At 40.9% G+C, this 19,343-nt stretch overlaps 1 protein-coding gene across 5 annotated transcripts in view; it reads right to left on the reverse strand.

Annotated features, from left to right (window-relative positions):
• Positions 1 to 19,343, reverse strand: part of GLRB (glycine receptor beta) — a 69,369-nt gene that overhangs the window by 37,352 nt on the left and 12,674 nt on the right. For 3 of the 5 annotated variants that reach the window (XM_067737094.1, XM_067737092.1, XM_067737093.1), the window contains exons 3-4: positions 2,434 to 2,540; positions 512 to 579 (exon numbers count right to left, since the gene is read on the reverse strand). The exons of 1 other annotated variant lie outside the window; for it this stretch is intronic. In XM_067737094.1, coding sequence (XP_067593195.1) covers positions 512 to 579; positions 2,434 to 2,540 — 175 coding nt within the window. The remainder of the gene's footprint in view (positions 1 to 511; positions 580 to 2,433; positions 2,541 to 19,343) is intronic. One more of the 5 variants, XM_067737096.1, reaches the window with a different exon arrangement.

Consider the following 19,343-nt stretch of genomic DNA (forward strand, 5'->3'; position numbering starts at 1 on the left):
CGCATAATCTTTTCAGGGAGCTCCGCTGCTCTAGTTTAGGAAAATCAAATTTGCTTTTTACTATTCTCTGCTCCACACATCACAAAATTAGCACAAGAGAAAAAACAAAGATTCTTCTCAGGAAATTGGAAGGAAAAAAAAACGATGAACACTTAAATATTTTTGAATGCTTCTACACATAAGCATATTAGGAAAAAAATGTCACTCCAGAATATTAATTGCATAAATCCTTTTCCCAGGTGGTATCCAATTAGCCGGTCAGAGTGAGGACGTTAATTCTCCCAAGTCTGTAAGTTTCAATGCAATATAAAGACTAAACTTGAATGGCAAAATCACAAAGCCATTGAAATCACTGATTCAACAAAACCCTGAAATTTGAATATTTTATACTAGGAGACAGCTTGCATTTTTTTCCCTGAGAGTTACTCCTTATTCTTCAGTTATAATTTCTTCCACTATCCTCCAGTTAAAATCTTCTCAATTAAAAATATTAAATTGGTTGTAATCTTACCATTGTTGTCTCTTGAATAGATCCAAAACTGTTGATAAAAATGTTGACAACTACATCAACAGGAATGCCTGTCAATAAAAATTAAGGATATATTTAGTAGCTGTAAAAAACTTGCTCAGAATCTTCATTTTTTATGGTTTATGCATTTGATTTTTCTATTTTTTCCAATCCGTATGGATGTAAAATTATAAACCTATGGTTTCAGGATACCATGTTCACAGTTGCTATTGACTTATTTTTCTAAATAGGGATCAACACACAAATAAAAAATGAGTTACCTTGTACTTTATAGCGTTATTTATTCAGAAATATTTCTCTCTTAAATTGTAGAAATTCTGGGAAAATACATTTACCTTAAATTTTTTTTTAATTGGGCTGATGCGTTTACTTTAAGAGATTGTAAATTATTCTTTAAAAAACATCATTTTTAAAATATGGGTTTTTTTTTTGCATTTTATAATCATTTTAAATTGTTACCTTAAATGGTAATGCAGAATTCAATTACAATTGCTATATTTTGATTTTTAATTCATGAAAATGCAAAGTTAATCAGACATATAACAGAATCATTATTAAGCTTCTTGCCTGACCTGCTGGAAAATAATTTTAAAGTTCATGGAGTGAGAACTAAAGTATAATGTTGCCAATTTCTTTCTGTTTCTTTTTTTTTTTTTTTTTTTACTCATTGTGAACTGCTGCTTGAGCTAACAAAGGGAAAATGTGAATTTAGCCTTTTAGCCACATAACCTCTGACTGATGAAAAACAGGTGTTGAATCAATACAGGGTAGACATGTGACAACTCAGAGCACAGTGCTGCTGAAAGTAACCGCAGGTTCTGGTAACGAACAAAAACCCTGTTTTTATAACAGAGTCGTATAACTTCACTTGACTAGAAGCAGCTGCAAGCTTTTCTTTCTTTCTTTCTTTTCTTTCTTTCTTCTTTCTTTCTTTCTTTCTTTTCTTTCTTCTTTCTTTCTTTCTTTCTTTCTTTCTTTCTTTCTTTCTTTCTTTTTTTCTTTCTTTCTTTCTTTCTTCTTTCTTTCTTTCCATCCGTCCTTCCTTCTTCCTTCCTTCCTTCCTTCCTTCTTTCTTCCTTTCTTTCTTTTTTCCGTAAAGGAAAAATAATCAAGCCTTATAATGTTAATCCGATCTACATTAATACCTGTCCTTAACCAGCAACAAAGATGACAGTTTTCCAGAGATATGTTCATATAACTTTTCCTAACTCATCAAGAGGAAGCAAGAAAGGAAGAGAGAGAGGAAGAAAGAAAGAAAGAAAGGAAGGAAGGAAGGGAGGGAGGGAGGGAGGGAAGCTGTACCACCTTCCCACAACTTTTAGCTCAAGTACAGTTTTGGTTCTTGAAAGGAATGATAGGACATAATGTTTTCTTGAAGAAAACATAGTCATTTTATTCACAAAGTTAACACGCTTTTAAAAACCATATGGCCATTTTTTTTCAGTTAAAGAGTAGAGGGAATTTTTTTAATCAATGTAAAAACCTAATAAAGATTTAAAAAGAAAGAATTTAAATGTCTATCAGAGCATTCTCTATCCTCAAATGAGTATATGGCCATTCTCCTACAAAGTAGAACTTTGGTGTCTGAATGAAAGTCAGAGCGTAAATTTTAAATTATTAAGGTTAAGAATACAAAGTACTTAGAAAACCCATCAGATCGGTTAGCCTATTAATTCACAACATATCTTTTTTATTTTTAACTGGGAACTACATAAGCCTATTAGAACGAATGCTTTGCTTATCTTTAAACATCTTTGCATTAAATTGCTCTGACTTAAGCACATTACATGACAGATGTCCATTAGAATATACTCTTTTGAATAAAACAAATAAATGATCTTATACAGATAAAATTAGTTTTTAAACTGCAAAGAATGGAGATATTGGGGTGGAGGGAGACCAACCTTTGAAATTTGGTCTTATCCTGGGATCATAACTGACCAATAGCCTATTCAAGATATTGCTAGTGGAGTTGGCCGGTACTCGGGCAAGGTCCTCGGCTGACTGCTGCCTATACGAGAAAAAGCAAAACAAAGCCCTGGTAAGTATTTAGAATAGCAAGCAACAGGAATGCGTGATGTTCATTGGAGAAAAGACTTCGCTTTTTGAGACAAATTTGCAGCATGGCTTTTCCAAGTAGAGGTGACAAGTAGTAGACTTATCAGAATCCCAAAAAGTATTTGTCATAAAAAATAAAAACAAACACAAAAAGTATTTTAGTGTTTAATTTTACCAAATGCATGAAACACTGCCCTAAATACTTCATGTTACTTTCTTTAAATAAAATTAAGCAGACCTCTCACTTGTCCTGAAGCAACATGCAGTCAAAATCTAGACAAGCACAAAAGAATGGCAGACAAGGAAACAAGAGCAAAAAATAGTTTTTGAATAATATATATAGTATTAACCTTCCACCTAAGCAAAGGAGTATGTGAATACTACAGGATGATAAGGCCAGAGGGTCCAAGAATTCACAAAACAATCATGCTGACCCATAAATGATATTGTCCAAGAAACACACACGAATGCTCTCCGTGGAGTAAAATACACCGGGGATTGGTAAAGGCAGTTCCTCAAATATCAGACCAATTAAAAGGGGAAAATACAGAGCTCCGAGATACAGCTCCTTTTCTTTTACATGCACATAATTTGCTGTCAACTATCGAAAAGAGAAAAACTGCCATTTCTTCTACTTTAATCAACTTTGAACAATGAATCTTGACTAAACTGGTAGTTGCTTGGGAGCACGTAAACGCTTCCTTGGAAGCCAGTGGAAACTGTTGTTCTTTACTGTTGGTTTGGATTCATTTACCACCTGTAAAGTCTTATCATATAATCATTTTCCCAGTCCAAAAATAATACCCATGAAAATCACAGGGAAGGTTAAAACTACACTTGGAGCATCCAGCATTGTCTATTCTGTACCGATACAGTAAAAGTGTCAATTTCATAAGTGACATTATAGGAAGCAAACAATGTCATGTGCTTGGCTTTGTTTTAAAATCCCAGCTCTGACCTACCAGGCAATTCTTTTCTGTGTTAATTATCGTACAATGTGCTGATAAGATACAACCACTACAGGTGAAATGTGACAGATATGAAGAAGCGTATGAAAAAATCTAAAACTACTGTGAGTTGATACAGACAACCTTTTCAAGTAGCTCTCAGAAAGAATCCAAAACATTGGAGAAAAAAAATGAAAACCAATTAGTTAAACCCCCCAAAGGTGCAGGAGATTAAGTAGATATGTTTCTCAAGACCTTATCAGCTCCCATATCCTAGCTGCAGGATTTGGGGACCAGTAATGAGATTTTTCCATTTCATTCTCCAGGATTTGGGGACCAGTAATGAGATTTTCCCATTCATTCATTTTCCATTTCATTCTCAAGAGAATGAGGTTATGTGGGAAAATTAGATATTAAGATGCAAATTAGTGTCCAAACCCATCTACAAGTTTTCTCATCCAAGGGAGGAAAACGGAACTGATGGATTACAAACTACACTTGAATTGGATCAATTAAGGACGGCTATTATTATGTCTCGATATAAAATCCTTCACAAGTACATTTCTTCTAAGGAATAGAATGAACCAGACAACCTAAAGACAATTAACAATTTCTTTTCTTTTTTGACCATTGTGTCAATACATACTTTCATGTCTCTGCTGCAGGTAACCTGATATGAGTCTTTAATCAACACTTCACCTTTCTTTATATTAGAAATTTAAAGACATTTTAAAATTTAAGTGAAATCTCATGTAATTTATATTCACATGGATGAATTCAGGGATTGTTTTCCTACCTAAATAAAAAAATAGAAATCATTCTTTTTCAGCTTGGTCAATCCTAAAATAACATTAAAGTCATCTCCACACGTTAAAATATGTTTTAAAAGCCTAGATAGCTACATCACTTTCTTCAAGAGAGCTGAAACAATTTGCATACAGCACATTTTCCTGTGTTTGCACTTTACTATACATAACCTTATAATTTGGAAAGTGGCTAGTATTTATACAAAATAACCAGGAATAAGAAGAGTTAAATGATTTTAATTAGGTTCCATGCTCAATGTCTATTTCGTTATTAGAGATTTCACATTCTGAATCTCAGTCCAATGTTTTATCCATCTGATGAGGCCACTGTGTTTTCTTTCAGTAAATCTATCAAGGATTATGATATTATTACACAACAGGACTGATTTCATGGAAATATGATATTAATTTAAGACAATAACTGAGTCTACTGAGGCAAAGTCATCAAATGACTAGAGAAAATAATGTCTTTTATATCAAAAGCCTTTTTACAGCCTGCCTCTTTTGTTCACTCACCTAAACTTGAACTGATGTCATGACTAATATGCTAAGGAATGGACCAGGCTGTATAGCTGGATGATGTAATGTTTTCCAGCACTAAAGGAAAAATCCACAAATGTCTTTCCAAAGAGGGAAGCTCAGTTTTCCATTAACTGCAGAGTGTACTTATTTTCCATGACCCTTTAGCGACCACACAGCACTGCTGCATTTCAAAGCCGGTGTGCGCGAGCATATTGGCTTCACATCCTCCCTTAAACCAGGAATCTGAGTCAAAGGACCGTTTTGTTTTTCCAGTTATAAGTGCAGCAACCATGGTCACAGGTCTTCGCAGACCTGAGTGTGGCAGGGCGCTAGCCAGGTCACCTCAAGGAGGGAGCTGCCTGCTGGCTGTGAACTAAAGCAAGCACGCGGAGGGAGGAAAGAGCAAGGCGTGCGAAATATGTACGTTGTATTATTTCTCCTCTTTACTCTAGGGCAGTGATTCTTTACCTCTTTTTTTAGCACTACAGATACCGCTGAGAATATGATGAAAGCTATGTGCTTCCCTTAGAAAATGGCCACAAAGTTTGCAATGCTGAGGGTTCCAGGATGTGCCCCACAGGTTAAGAAACCCTCCTTCGTGGAAACAAATGCTGTTATCCTCACCTAAAGTGAGATAAGGGAAGATTTTTTTTTTTTTAAAGCTGATGGGACTTTGTCAAAAAGACACAGGAGCCAACTGAAAGAGCTCCCTATGGCCAAATCTAGGATGACTTGAGCAATAAAATAAAATTGTACTGGCTTATAATCCAAAGTATAAAATAAGAACGCATGAGTCCATAAAGATGTAAATAAAATGGCTGATTGGGTAAATAACTAAATGGTAGAGCACAGACGAATCTCCCGTGCAGAATTCCAAATAACTGGCATAGATCCTCTGCTCTCAAACTGCTGGATCATCACACCCCCAGCTTGGTGTGAGCTGTGCACAGTGACACCTTTCCAAAGAGCATGGGATGGAAGTTCGGGGGAGAAACCTGACAAATGCAACCTCACCCAGGTGATTAACGTTAACCTCTAACCAGGTGATAAGTCATGTTGACTCTGTGTACGTTTAATATGATGTGATGGGACTGTCATTGCTAAATGAGTGTTCTTCCTTCCCAGAACACATAACTTCAATCTAGTCCTGACAAAAACATCAGACAAATCCCAGCGGAGGGACATTCTACAAGCTACCTGACCACGATTCCTCAAAGCTTCCATGGCCACAAAAAACAAAGTCTGAGAAACTGTCACAGCCAAAAGGAGCCTAAGGAGGTGTGAGGACTGGATGTCATTTGTATCCTGACTGGGGTCCTAGAGCAGAAAAAGGACATTAGCTAAACACTAAGCAATCGAAATATAGACTATAGTCAATAACAATATACCACTCTTGGTTCTTTTTTTTAACATCTTTATTGGAGTAAAACTGCTTTACAATGGTGTGTTAGTTTCTGCTTTATAACAAAGTGAATCACCTAAACGTACACATATATCCCCGTATCCCCTCCCTCTTGCATCTCCCTCCCTCCCACCCTCCCTATCCCACCCCTCTAGGTGGTCACAAAGCACCGAGCTGATCTCCCTGTGCTATGCGGCTGCTTCCCACTAGCTATCTATTTTACATTTGGTAGTGTATATATGTCCATGCCACTCTCTCACTTCGTCCCAGCTTACCCTTCCCCCTCCCCGTGTCCTCAAGTCCATTCTCTACGTCTGCATCTTTATTCCTGTCCTGCCCCTAGGTTCTTCAGAACCATTTTTTGTTGTTGTTGTTTTTTAGATTCCATATATATGTGTTAGCATACGGTGTTTGTTTTTCTCTTTCTGACTTACTTCACTCTGTATGACAGACTCTAGGTCCATCCACCTCACTACAAACAACTCAATTTTGTTTCTTTTTATGGCTGAGTCTTGAGTTGTAAGAAATGTGCTAAACTAATGTAAGACATTAATAATAGGGGAAACTAGATGCAGGATATTGGGAACTCCATATTATTTTGACAATTTTTCTATAAATTTAAAACTGTTCTAATTTTTTTTAATTTATTTATTTTTTGCTGCGTTGGGTCTTCGTTGCTGCGCGCGGGCTCTCTCTAGTTGTGGCGAGCTGGGGCTTCTCTTCTGTGTGGTGCACAGGCTTCTCATTGTGGAGGCTTCTCTTGTTGTGGAGCGCAGGCTCTAGGTGTGCGGGCTCACTAGTTGTGGCTCACGGGCTCTAGAGCGCAGGCTCAGTAGTTGCGGCACACGGGATTAGTTGCTCCGTGGCATGTGGGATCTTTCCGGACCAGGAATCAAACCCGTGTCCCCTGCACTGGCAGGCGGATTCTTAACCACTGCACCACCAGGGAAGTCCCTGTTCTAATTGTTTTAAAAAGTTCATTTGAGGAACAAAAAAGAAGAGGGGGGACAAATAATAATAAACACCTCATCAAAGATGAGCAAGGTGGCAAATAACATATGAAAAGATGCTCCACACCATGTACCACCAAGGAAATGCGAATGAAAACAACAATGAGGTACCGCTACACACCGACCGCAGTGGCCAAACTCCGGAACACTGACAACATCAAGGATGTGGAGCCAGCAGACGCTCGTATTCTTTGCTGGTGAGAAAGCAAAACGGTGCAGCCACTTTGGAAGACATTTTGGTGGGTGTTTATAAAATGAAACATACTCGTACTATACGATCCAGTAATAGCACTCCTTGGTATATACCCAAAGGGAATGAAAACTTACGTCCACACAAAAACCTGCACACGAGGCTTACAGCAGCTTTACTCATAACTGCCGAAACTGGAAGCTACCAACACGTCCTTCAGTGGGTGAATGGATAAATAAACTGGGGAACATCCAGACAGTGAACGTTATTCAGCGCTAAAAAGAAATGAACTGTCAAGGCATGAAAATAAAAGGAGGAAACTGACATGCATATTTCTAAGAAGCCAATCTGAAAAGGCTGTATAGTTCCAACTATATACCATTCTGGAAAAGGCAAAACTAGAGACAGTACAAAGACCAGCAGTTGCCCAGGGGCTGGAAGTTTGGAGGAGAGATGAGTGGGCAGAGCACAGAGGACTTTTAGTGCAGTGAAAATACTCAGTATGACCCAATAATGATGGACACATGTCACTGTCATTTGCCCAAATCCACAGAACGCTCACCACCAAGAGTGAATCCTCGTGGAAACTATGGACCTTGAGTGATCACGACGTAGATTCATCAACGGTAACAAATGTACCATCTGGTGGGGATGTTGATAATGAGGGAGACTAGGCCATTGTAGGGGCAGAGGGTACACGGGAAATCTCTGTACCATACTCTATATTGTGCTGTGAACCTAAAAATTCTCTGAAAAAGTAAAGTTAAGAGAAAGAACAAGAAGGAAGCTAAAAGATTCAGAGAGGCACTCACACTTCCTTATTCCAAAATCCACAGCTGTAACTGGAGGTAAACTCTCTATACAGTCAGGTAAAACTGACATTTTGATCATACGTGAAGTCTGGGGCTTATGAAAACCCACTGCTACAAGTCTGTACATATCCCCTTACTAAGAGGTTAGTTCCCATTTTTATCTACATGGAAGAATTTTTAATTAGACAATCAGATAGACATACAAAGACAGACAAACACTTCCTAGAGTCAGGTAATAAATCAGGTCAGTAGTTATTTAAGAATCCAGATAATTGTGGGGTTATTGTAGAGTACTTTTATTTGTTTTGTATTCGCCTTACTATAGTATCATTTATTATCACCTCTCTTAACAGCTTCGGTATTTATTTTCCATTCGGTTTTCCCAAATTGTGCACGGAAGGTTTATGAATACAGGGAGTGATACCTTTGACTGACTAGTTGACTTTAATTAGTTTTATATTATTTGAAAAGAATGTGTTTATGAGTGTATGTGCAGCAAAGTCTGTTGTGTTATAATTGTCCACGAATTATAATTACAAACAGTGTTTCTCAACAACCATTTTGTCACTCCAGTTGGGTTTAAGGAACTGTTAAATCCCATGGAAACATTTGACAAACTTGTCTGTCTTCAATTACGCAATTACATTTCCCATGGCTCATAGAAAAAAATATTTTTCATGAAGTAGAAACATCTATTTAGAGATGCTATATATTGGACACTAGGGATTTCCGAAACTCATCAAAGACTGTGGTCCTTTTGATACAAGCCTCGTGGTACAAGGAATTAAACTTAAACCTCAACCCAAACAAAATGTTTACTGTGCAATTATTTTCCATACTACACAGAAATGGTATTCCATCCAGTCCAGCAAATCAGAATCCATAGTGTTGCAATAATACCTCTGACTCTGAGACGAATTACAACTGGAACAGGACTTATCCTCTGTCAGTTTTCCGCACATGGCATAAGTGTAAAATACTTCCCTTCTGGCCTAAGAGACGTGGTAATAAGCTAAGCTCCACAGTTGCGTAATAAAGTTAAGTACGGGTATCACTGAAGACACTCTTACCTTAAGAGTGGGCACTGTACTAGTGCCAGACAGACTGCGAGATTGCCAGGTGACACTGGCAAATCACTTACCTTCTTTGAGCCTCCGTGAACTCACCTTTAAATGAAGGTCTAAATGAGGTGAACTCTAAGATCCGTGCAGGTGCCAATCCCATCCCCCTGTGATGGACCCTGGGGTGCTGCTTCCCCCCAGATCTCCCAGCACAACGGAGGCTGCCAGAAATGTGGCTGCTTAAGGCTCTGAGCTCGGTCTCTTCAGAAACAGCCTTCAGCTGAAGGTGAACCGTGTCTGAAGACTCTCTGTGAGGACACCAAGCCCCAAGTCCCTCTCTACTCACCGAGGCCGCCCTAAAGGCCATCCCAGCCTCGAGCTCCTGGGGCATCAACTGAAGCCTCAGTTGCAACTGCCTCGTTCCTGTGTTTGAATCTGCCTTTCTCAGCCCCAAGAGGTCTTGTTCCCAAAACAATCTCATTCTGCGGGTCAATCTCCATCTCAGAGTCTGTCCCTGAGAAAACTCAACTTAGGACATGAAACAGTAAGATCCCTTAAAGAACAACCAAAGCTTCACCAGCCACACCACTACAATCTGCTGCATTTCTCTTCTACTTCAGTCGTTTAAGGTTTCATTTAAGAAAGCTCTTGGCGTTCACAACACGCCATGCACAGTGCATGGGCTAGTGAGGTATTCAAGAGTCCAACACACATACGGGTGACTCTCACATAAAGGTGGTATTGAAAGCTGCAGGTTCTGATGAACGTGTCCAGCGATTCTCAGCTTCGATTGTGCACTGAGCCCCCTGGAGGAGCTCTGCAGACTACAGATGCGAAGTCGCACGTCCCACCTTCAGATTGAGTTAGTGCGGGATGAGATCCAGGCATCAGGATTTAAAAGCTCCTTGGATGATTTTTTTTTTTTTTTTTTTTTTGCGGTACGCGGGCCTCTCACTGTTGTGGCTTCTCCCATTGCAGAGCACAGGCTCCGGACGCACAGGCTTAGCGAGCCCGCTCCGCGGCACGTGGGATCCTCCCGGACCGGGGCACGAACCCGTGTCCCCTGCATCGGCAGGCGGACTCTCAACCACTGCGCCACCAGGGAAGCCCTCCTTGGACGATTTTAATGATTAGACAAATCACTAGTTAGAAAAAAAAAAAAGTTTACAGTGACAAAAAGGACATGGAATTGAAACACCAGGAGCCCCAACATGTAATGAGTAGATGTAGGAAGATAAGCCGGCAATTAAGGCAAAGGATAAGCTGCCCAAGAAGAAGGAGGTGTGGGCAAAGAATGTTGCCGCCGTATCAGTAAACAAAGGATGCTGCAGCCATGAAGCCAGCACATGGCAGCCACCCCCGGCGGTGCCCCCTGAGGGGACTCAGGATGAGAACGCTGGTCCCTGGCAGCCGAGGTGCACGTCCAAGGAAGAGTTTCAGTGAGCCCGGACTCTTGCATCTTCCCATACATAGAAAATTGCTAAATTCATTACGTTGAGATGTCTGGCTTTCGTTAATTAGTGGTAAACTTTTGATGTTCCGATTACTTGGTCTTTGTTGCAAAAACTCCTCCGTGTTCTGGCTCTCCCCTTACCTCTTTGGAACAGTCCCTCCGAGCTATTCTGAGAGGCTGCATCCTGGGCTTAAGTCCTCAGTTTTGTCCGCCAAATAAAGCATAATTCTCAACTTCTGGTTGTGCATTTTTTTCCATCAACAGAGAAAACCCACAAGTGTGGCGTCAACAGAATTCCAGGAAAAAAAATATTTGATGGAAGGGTTGGTTCACAGGACCAAAGCTGCTGAGAGGTTAATAAGTTGAGGACTAAAGACTCTTCACAGGATTGAGCAAAAGGGAGAGCTGCTTTCCAGCTGAGGGAGAGACAGGAGCCACACTGGATGGGATGGTAAGATGTAGGGTGGGAGATGGAATGAAGAATTTGATTGGAGGGACTTCAGGAGATGGAACAGGAAATCCTGGACTCTCCTGCCGCCATGGATACACCATCTCAACAGCAAGGCACGGATCCATCCCCTCTGTGAGAAATCCAGAAACTAACAGACAGGCTTCTCCACCCAACCAGCCTCAATGGCCCCGGTAGGAAAAGGGGAGACACTGTATCCCCACAATCCCCACCCCCCAGGCACCGCCCACCACAACACAGACCAGAGAGAACAGGGAAAGAGTGGAACCAGCATCCCAGCTTATTGGGGTGCCACCCCAGGGATGGGCTTCTAGCTCGCCTGCCTCCAGACACTGATGGGGCCGGTGGATACCAATCCCGTGGGGACCACAGAGATCCAAGCCGGGGCTGGAACCAGGAGAACTGGCCATGGCCCCTCCCACCACCTTAGTGCACAGTGTTGAGCTCTAAACCCCAGCTCCGGGGGACTTCCCTGGTGGCACAGTGGTTGAGAAACTGCCTGCCAATGCAGGGGACACGGGTTCGAGCTCTGGTCCGTGAAGATCCCACATGCCGCGGAGCAACTAAGCCCGTGCGCCACAACTGCTGAGCCTGCACTCTAGAGCCCACAAGCCACAACTACTGAGCCCACATGCCACAGCTACTGAAGCCCGTGCACCTAGAGCCCATGCTCCGCAACAAGAAGCCACCTCAATGAGAATCCCGCGCACTGCAATGAAGAGTAGCCCCCACTCGCCGCAACTAGAGAAAGCCCACATGCAGCAACAAAGACCCAATGCAGCCAAAAATAAATACATAAAAATAAATAAATTTATTAAAACAATAAAAAATAAAACTCTACCCCAGCTCGTCCCCGCATCTGCAGCTCAGGGTCCCTGCCACACTCTGCACAATAGACACTGTGTGGAAACAACCTAATGTCTATTGACAGATGAATGCAGTTTTAAAAGCAGTCCATGCATACACACAATGGAATATTACTCAGCCCTAAAAAAGGAAATCCTGCCACATGCAACAACACAGATGGGCCTGGAGGACAGGATGCTAAGGGAGATAAGCCAGTTTCAGAAGCACAAATACTTCAGGAATCCACTTATATGAGGAGCCTAAAACAGTCACACTCATAGCGACAAAGGAAAAAATGGGGGTTGGTGGGAGTGAGGAGGGAACTGGAGTTGGTCATCAACAGGTGTAAAATTTCACTTAAGTAAGATGAGTAAGTTCTGGAAATCTACTGTACAACGTTGTACCCAATGTCAACCACACTGTATTGGACACAAAATCTGTGAAAAGGAGTAGATCTCATGTTAAGTGTTCTTGCCACAATAAAAATATTTTAAATTAAAAAAAAAAACAATATCCAGTGACAACTCGCCCCAAAAGAAAATCCACACGGTATTTATACATAACAAAATATTGTGACTGAGTTATTACTCAATTTAAGACAGAAAAAAAATCAGTCAAATTACTAGTTTGCTTTTGTTTTTTTTTTTTTAAACCAAATGGCTGATTATTTGAACTACTTCCCTAGCTAATATTCGAAAACCAAGTTTAACGTCCTGGCTTTCTTCTAAGGAAAATCTGGCCCATGAAGAGATAAAAAAAGTGAACACTAGCAAGACAAAATATCACTGGGTATAGTTCCTAAATACTTGGGCTTCAAAAATTGATAAAATAAATCTACTCTTTGTTACCACCCCCAAAAGAAGACTTGGACTATACTGACTCCAGCAAAGGAGAAAAACTGACTAGAAGCAAGTGTGGGTTTCAGAAACATGGGGGAATTTTTCTTTCCATTAGTCTGTGTTGTAAAATCTAAGGAGATAAAAGATGCAGTTGAGTGGAAAAACTTGGAAATATTAATTCCCATTTCAGAATCCCTCCCCCCAAAACAAAACCCAGAGTCAATGAAATCTAAGACATGGGAGACATAATGAGTCCTGGATGGAGGTGGGGAGTGCCTTCTCTGAAAGGGAGAAGGTGGGGAATACAGGCAGGATCATACGCCTGGTGGGAAACAGTCAGACAGATGTCCTGTCCTCCTTGAAAGTTTCACTCTAACAATCCAGAACAATCTTCTTGTTTACCTGCCAAGAACTAAGCTATCACAGAGCACCCAGAAGATACAAAATGACATGTACTGAATTGCATTTGAAAACAATTCCGAACCTTAAAGGTAACCAAAAATACATCAATGTGACTGATTTTGAAACTTACGTTTTAAAGGTATTATGATACAGTATCCAATACTGTTGCCAAATGATTCACTAATCATGACGAATATCAATTATGGCCTATCATTGTCTATATTTGTTAACACCTTTGGGGGGAAATGTTCTGTGAGTGTAAATGTTTCAAGAGTTGAATCTATTTCTCCCTCACAGAACCCATACTTAAATAGAACTACCATTCTTCGTATTCTGCACGGGTAGCATTCAACACATATTGAGTTAGCCAACTGCAGCCAGGCGTTTTCCTCCAGCCTTGGAAACGTGCTCAAAAAACAACATGCAAAAGCACCTGCCCTCCTGGAGCTCAACCCTGGACTCATGGAGTGATTGCCACCGGACAGGAATCCAAAAGCCCCCAGGTACCAGTCCTGAACGTGCACTGTTCAGTGCTAAGGTTTGCATCTGATGCGGCTTCAAATACCCATGATCCAGCCACATTTAGGAAAAGGTGGTTATCACAACTTGAAGATAAATATCTCCACTCCCAGTTCATTTGCTTTGCCTATTTTCCCACGTACGTTTCTCTGTTTACCTTTTTATTTCACGTTCGACTAAAAATTAGAAACAAAATCGAGTCCATACCATGTTAGGGACCACCCCAAGCTTTTGTATCTACCTGTGTGAAGATGGATATGCTGATTCTAAACTTCACAGGGAAAGGCTACGAGCCCAGGATGGCCAAGGTGACACGGAAGGAGAACCAAGCAGGGGATGTGAGGCTTTCCACTCCCTTGATGGGGGGTGTGTCACTGCACGAGGTGAGCAGTCCCGGACCAGTGGGACAGGAAAGAGAAGCGATAACCGACCTAGAGTGAATGTACACTTGCCAGTTAGCAAAGTAAGGAGAGCCTTTTGCATAAATGTGCTGCCCTCACCGGATGTGCCTATCCCATCATACACAAACGATGAGCTGAAGTGGGCTACAGAGCTAAATGTGAAACACGAAACAGCGACAGCCTCTAGGAAAATAACCAAAACAGACTACTTCGTGACCTGCGTCAGAGAAAGATTTCTTAAATAAAACACAAAAGCATTAATAAAAATTAATAAATCGGACTTCATTAAAAATAAGCACTTTAAATTAGGAGTTTGGAATTAACAGATATACACTCCTATATACAAAACAGATAACCGTATAGCACAGGGAACTCTACTCAATACTCTGTAATGACCTACATGGGAAAAGAATCTAACAGTGGATACACGTACACGTATAACTGAATCACTCTGGTGTACCCCTGAAAGTAACGCAACACTGTAAATCAACTATACTTCAAAAGAAAAAAATAAGCACTTCAGTTCATCAAGAGACACTGTTAAGACACGAAAATGCATAACAAAGATGGGAGAACTGACTGTAGTACAGTCATCCGGCCATATCTGCAACCAGGATTCAACCAACCTCAGGTGGAAAAGACGTGAGGAGAAAAAAACTTCCAGAAAGTTCCAAAAAGCCAAACTTGAGTCTGCAGTGTGCTGGCAACTTCTTACATAGCGTTTACGTGGCATGAGGCACCGTAAGCGCCCTAGAGATGATTCTTTGCACTGTACATCGTTGTTATAGATACTTTTTCTGTATGGTTTATGATGATTTTGAGAGTGTCACCATATCATTCTGAGCCTTTCTAAACCATATATTAAAGGCAAGATCCCCTTCTCATCTAAAAAAAAGAAATAGGTAGCCCTTGACATGAGAGGCACCACTAGTGACAGCATCCTGGCTCTGAAAGCCATGCCGCCTGGGTGTGAATCCTGCTTTACTAGCAGCGTGGCCCTGGACACCTAACCCCTGCGCCTCAATTAGCTGTCTTGTAAACAGTGCTGATAATCCTGGAAAATCACTCTTTTTCATAAAAGGCATGTTTTCAGAATCAAATTAGGTGATGTACGTAAGAGCTTAGAACACACCTAATACTTGGTGTTACACATCAATCAGTGCACGGTACCCTATCTTGGGTCATCGGCAAAGGAACAGAAACTGGTTACAATTAAGAAGACCCCTAGGGCTTCCCTGGTGGCGCACTGGTTAAGAATCCACCTGCCAATGCAGGGGACACAGGTTCGAGCCCTGGTCCGGGAAGATCCCACGTGCCGTGGAGCAACTAAGTCCGTGAGCCACAGCTACTGAGCCTGCGCTCTAGAGCCCACGAGCCACAACTACTGAGCCCTCGTGCCACAACTATTGAAGCCCGCGCGCCTAGAGCCCTGCTCCGCAACGAGAAGCCACCGCAATGAGAAGCCGGCGCACCGCAACAGAGTAGCCCCTGCTGGCCGCAACTAGAGAAAGCCTGTGCGCAGCAATGAAGACCCAATGCAGTCAAACATAAATACATAAAAATAAATTAATTTCAAAAAAAAGAAGATCCCTAGTCAGAAAACAGCTGATCCAAACCTGTTGAAGTTTTCAGTATGTGATTTGATCCACAAATACGTAGAATATCCTGATTTCTTACACATACACGTAACGTACATTCACGCATCTTCTTTTCCAAATCAACACCCTATTCCTACTGCTCCTTCGAAATTTATAGCACCGAGCTAGTAAAAGGGAGTGTTTTCCTTGCTACTACAAACAAAACTCAAAAACAAGATATTCAGTAAAGAGAGGCCAGAGCAGGGCTTCCCTGGTGGCGCAGTGGTTGAGAGTCCGCCTGCCGATGCAGAGTGCATGGGTTCGTGCCCCGGTCCGGGAAGATCCCACATGCCGCGGAGCGGCTGGGCCCGTGAGCCATGGCCGCTGAGCCTGCGCGTCCGGAGCCTGTGCTCCGCAACGGGAGAGGCCACGGCAGTGAGATGCCCGTGTACCACAAAAAAAAAAAAAAAAAAAAATTGTCAATGTTAATTTTATTTCTCTATCATTTAATTGTGTCTAGAGTAGGGATTTAATAGACTAGGTGACTCCTGAGCTGGGCTGGAAGGATAAGGAAGCAGGTAACAGGTGGAAAGGGAAGGCGGAGGGCAGATTCCAGGAGGTGGTCACAGCGAACACAGCAGATGACTAACAGAGAGACATTGAGAAGCACACCATGGCAGGAAAAGAAGGTGTGGCACATATACACAGCCATACAAAGAAGGAAATTGGGTCATTTGTGGAGATGTGGATGGACCTAGAGACTGACATACAGAGTGAAGAAGTCAGAAAGCGAAAAACAAATATCATCTATTAATGCACATATGCGGGATCTTGAAAAACCGTACAGATGAACCTCTTTGCAAAGCAGAAATAGAGTAACAGACATAGAAAACAGATGTGTGGGTACCAAGGGAGGAAAGGGGGTGTTGGGACAGATTGGGAGATTGGGATTGACACATATACACTACTACGTATTAAAATAGATAACTAATGAGAACCTGCTGTAGAGCACAGGGAACTCTGCTCAGTGATCTGTGGTGACCTCAATGGGAAGGAAATCTAAAAAAGAGGGTATATATGTACACGTATAGCTGATTCACTTTGCTGTACAGTAGAAACTAACACAACATTGTAAAGCAACTATACTCCAATAAAAAAAAAAAAAGAGAAATATATGGTTGGATATACAATAAGCATCTCAAATCTGCTGACACTAGAGAACAGCAGTTCTCAAAGAGTGGTCCACAGACACCTGAAGGTGCCCGAGACCTTTTCTGAGCGTCCAGAAAGTCAGACTATTCTCTTCATCTCCATCATCATCATCATCCTCCTCCTCAAAACAACATTTACTTTGTTTCACGCTGCAGACGTTTGCACTGATGCTGCACAAGCAACGGTGGATAAGACCGCCAGTGCACAACTCAGGAAACTAATAGTTGTACGTAGCAAGAGTGTTCGTGTCCTTAACCACTAGACACCAGCAGTAAGAAATAAATAAAAGATGTGAAAGATGGTGTTCCCATGTAATGTTCTTAAAGAAGCAGTAAAAAATATTAAATTTATTAAACTTTGCAATTTAAATCCATACTATTTTAATATTCTGCATGAAAAAAATGGCAAGTATCCAGACAGCACTTCTGCTGCACAGAAAACTGAACTACAAGAATTGTTCCAAAGAACAGCACTTGGATGACTGTTCGACTTGCTAGTGAACAAGAGACTTTTCATGCAACACTGTTTTCATGGAAGACCATGGGAAACCTATGGTGATTCAGACTTGGATATTTGGCAAAAAAAGTTTTCACAAGTGAAAGAAGAAAGACTGTAAGTTCAAGAAAAACTAATGAGGGTATTTGCTGCCGGTCTGCTGATACTAACAGACTTTCCAGTGAGATCAAAAGTAATAGTAAATGGATGTGATTATTTGATACTGTATAATGAAACCTGTCAACATTTGGAAGATCTGTAAAACCCAGCAAACCAATATTTTCCAAATGATCAATGCATGTTATAAATTCATGTTTGGGCAAAAAAAAAAAAAAAAAAGCCATTCAAAATGAAAGACCAGCAAATTTTAATACAACAGAGATCAAAATGTTCACTGATCTGATTTCAGATTTTACATCACAACTAACTTTTAAGGAACTATCACTTGTCCAATTTTGGCATGGCATTAAGAAGGAATATTCATAATTATAGAAAGGCTATTGAAATACTCTTCCCTTTTCCAATTATATGTCGGCATGAGGTCATATTTTCTTCACCTAATTCAACCAAAACAGTATATCACAACAAACGGAATCCAGGAGCAGCTATGAGAATTCAGCTGTCTTCCATTATGCCAGCCACTGAACAGATAGGAACATTGTAAGACAATGCCACTCTCCGCACTATTTTTTTATTTTTGAAAATATAGTTAGTTTTCATAAAAATAAGTTATTCATGTTAATCTGCAATGAGTATATTTTAGGTAATTTAATAAATATTTTTTTAAATTTCTGTTTCAATTTATAACAAGGCAACATCAATAGATAACTCCCACATAAACTAAAGCTCACTGTGTCCTTAAAGATGCTTCAGATTGGAAAGGGGTCCTGAGACCAAAGTTTGAGAGCCGCTGAAGATGAACTACAGAGGACAGGATGGAATGCAGGAGTCTGGGGAAGTCCCTGCAACAACAGCTTCAAGGTGACGTGATTAGAACCCAACAAGGACCACACCCGTTGAGATGCAGAGAAATAGCCGGATGCAAGAGTCATTTCTGAGCAAGAATCAACAGAATGAGTAACTGATGAGATGACCCAGGTGAGCGTCCGGGACAGAATGGAAGATGTTTCAGCCGTTTCTCATGAAAGGCTGGGTGGAGAGCTGAGGAAGGCTGATGGCAGAGCTGGTTTGATATATTAACTCTGAGGTCCAGTAGGAAGTTACAAATAGTGCCCTGGAACTCACAAGACTAGTTACACCTGGAGATAAGGATGTGTGTGTAACCACAGACACAGGGAGAAATTACTCAGGGGAAGAGCGCTAAGTAAGAAGCTAAAAGGACCAAGATGAACATCTAGCAACATCCAGGATATGAATATGTGGCAAAACCCACTATTTCTGGACAGACAAAAAAGAATAGCTAGGAAGGTGTCTAATCAGGGGTAGCAGGAGAGGCAGATGCAAAGCTGGAAGGCAAATCAGGGCAGAGGGGTTGAGGGTAAGAGATCACTTCAGGACGCAGAAGACAATCATTTGTCCTTGTCAAGTAAAGTAAGGACTCCGAAGAAATTTTGCAGATTTGCTTAAAAGGAATAAAATAAATATCTTCATCAAAAAACAGAATGGTGGCAGGAGTCAATACTAATAGGAGAATTAAGTGGTTCTACTGTTTCCTTTGTTACAACAATAATGTCTGGCTTTTTCAATTCAAAGAAATTCAAGTAAAGAAAAGGAAAAAATTGTGAATTAGAGCTGAAATTGTGGGCTGTCAGTTTAAGAAATGTGACAATGAA

The sequence above is a fragment of the Pseudorca crassidens genome, chromosome 4, assembly GCF_039906515.1.
Source record: "Pseudorca crassidens isolate mPseCra1 chromosome 4, mPseCra1.hap1, whole genome shotgun sequence".
NCBI lineage: Eukaryota > Metazoa > Chordata > Mammalia > Artiodactyla > Delphinidae > Pseudorca > Pseudorca crassidens.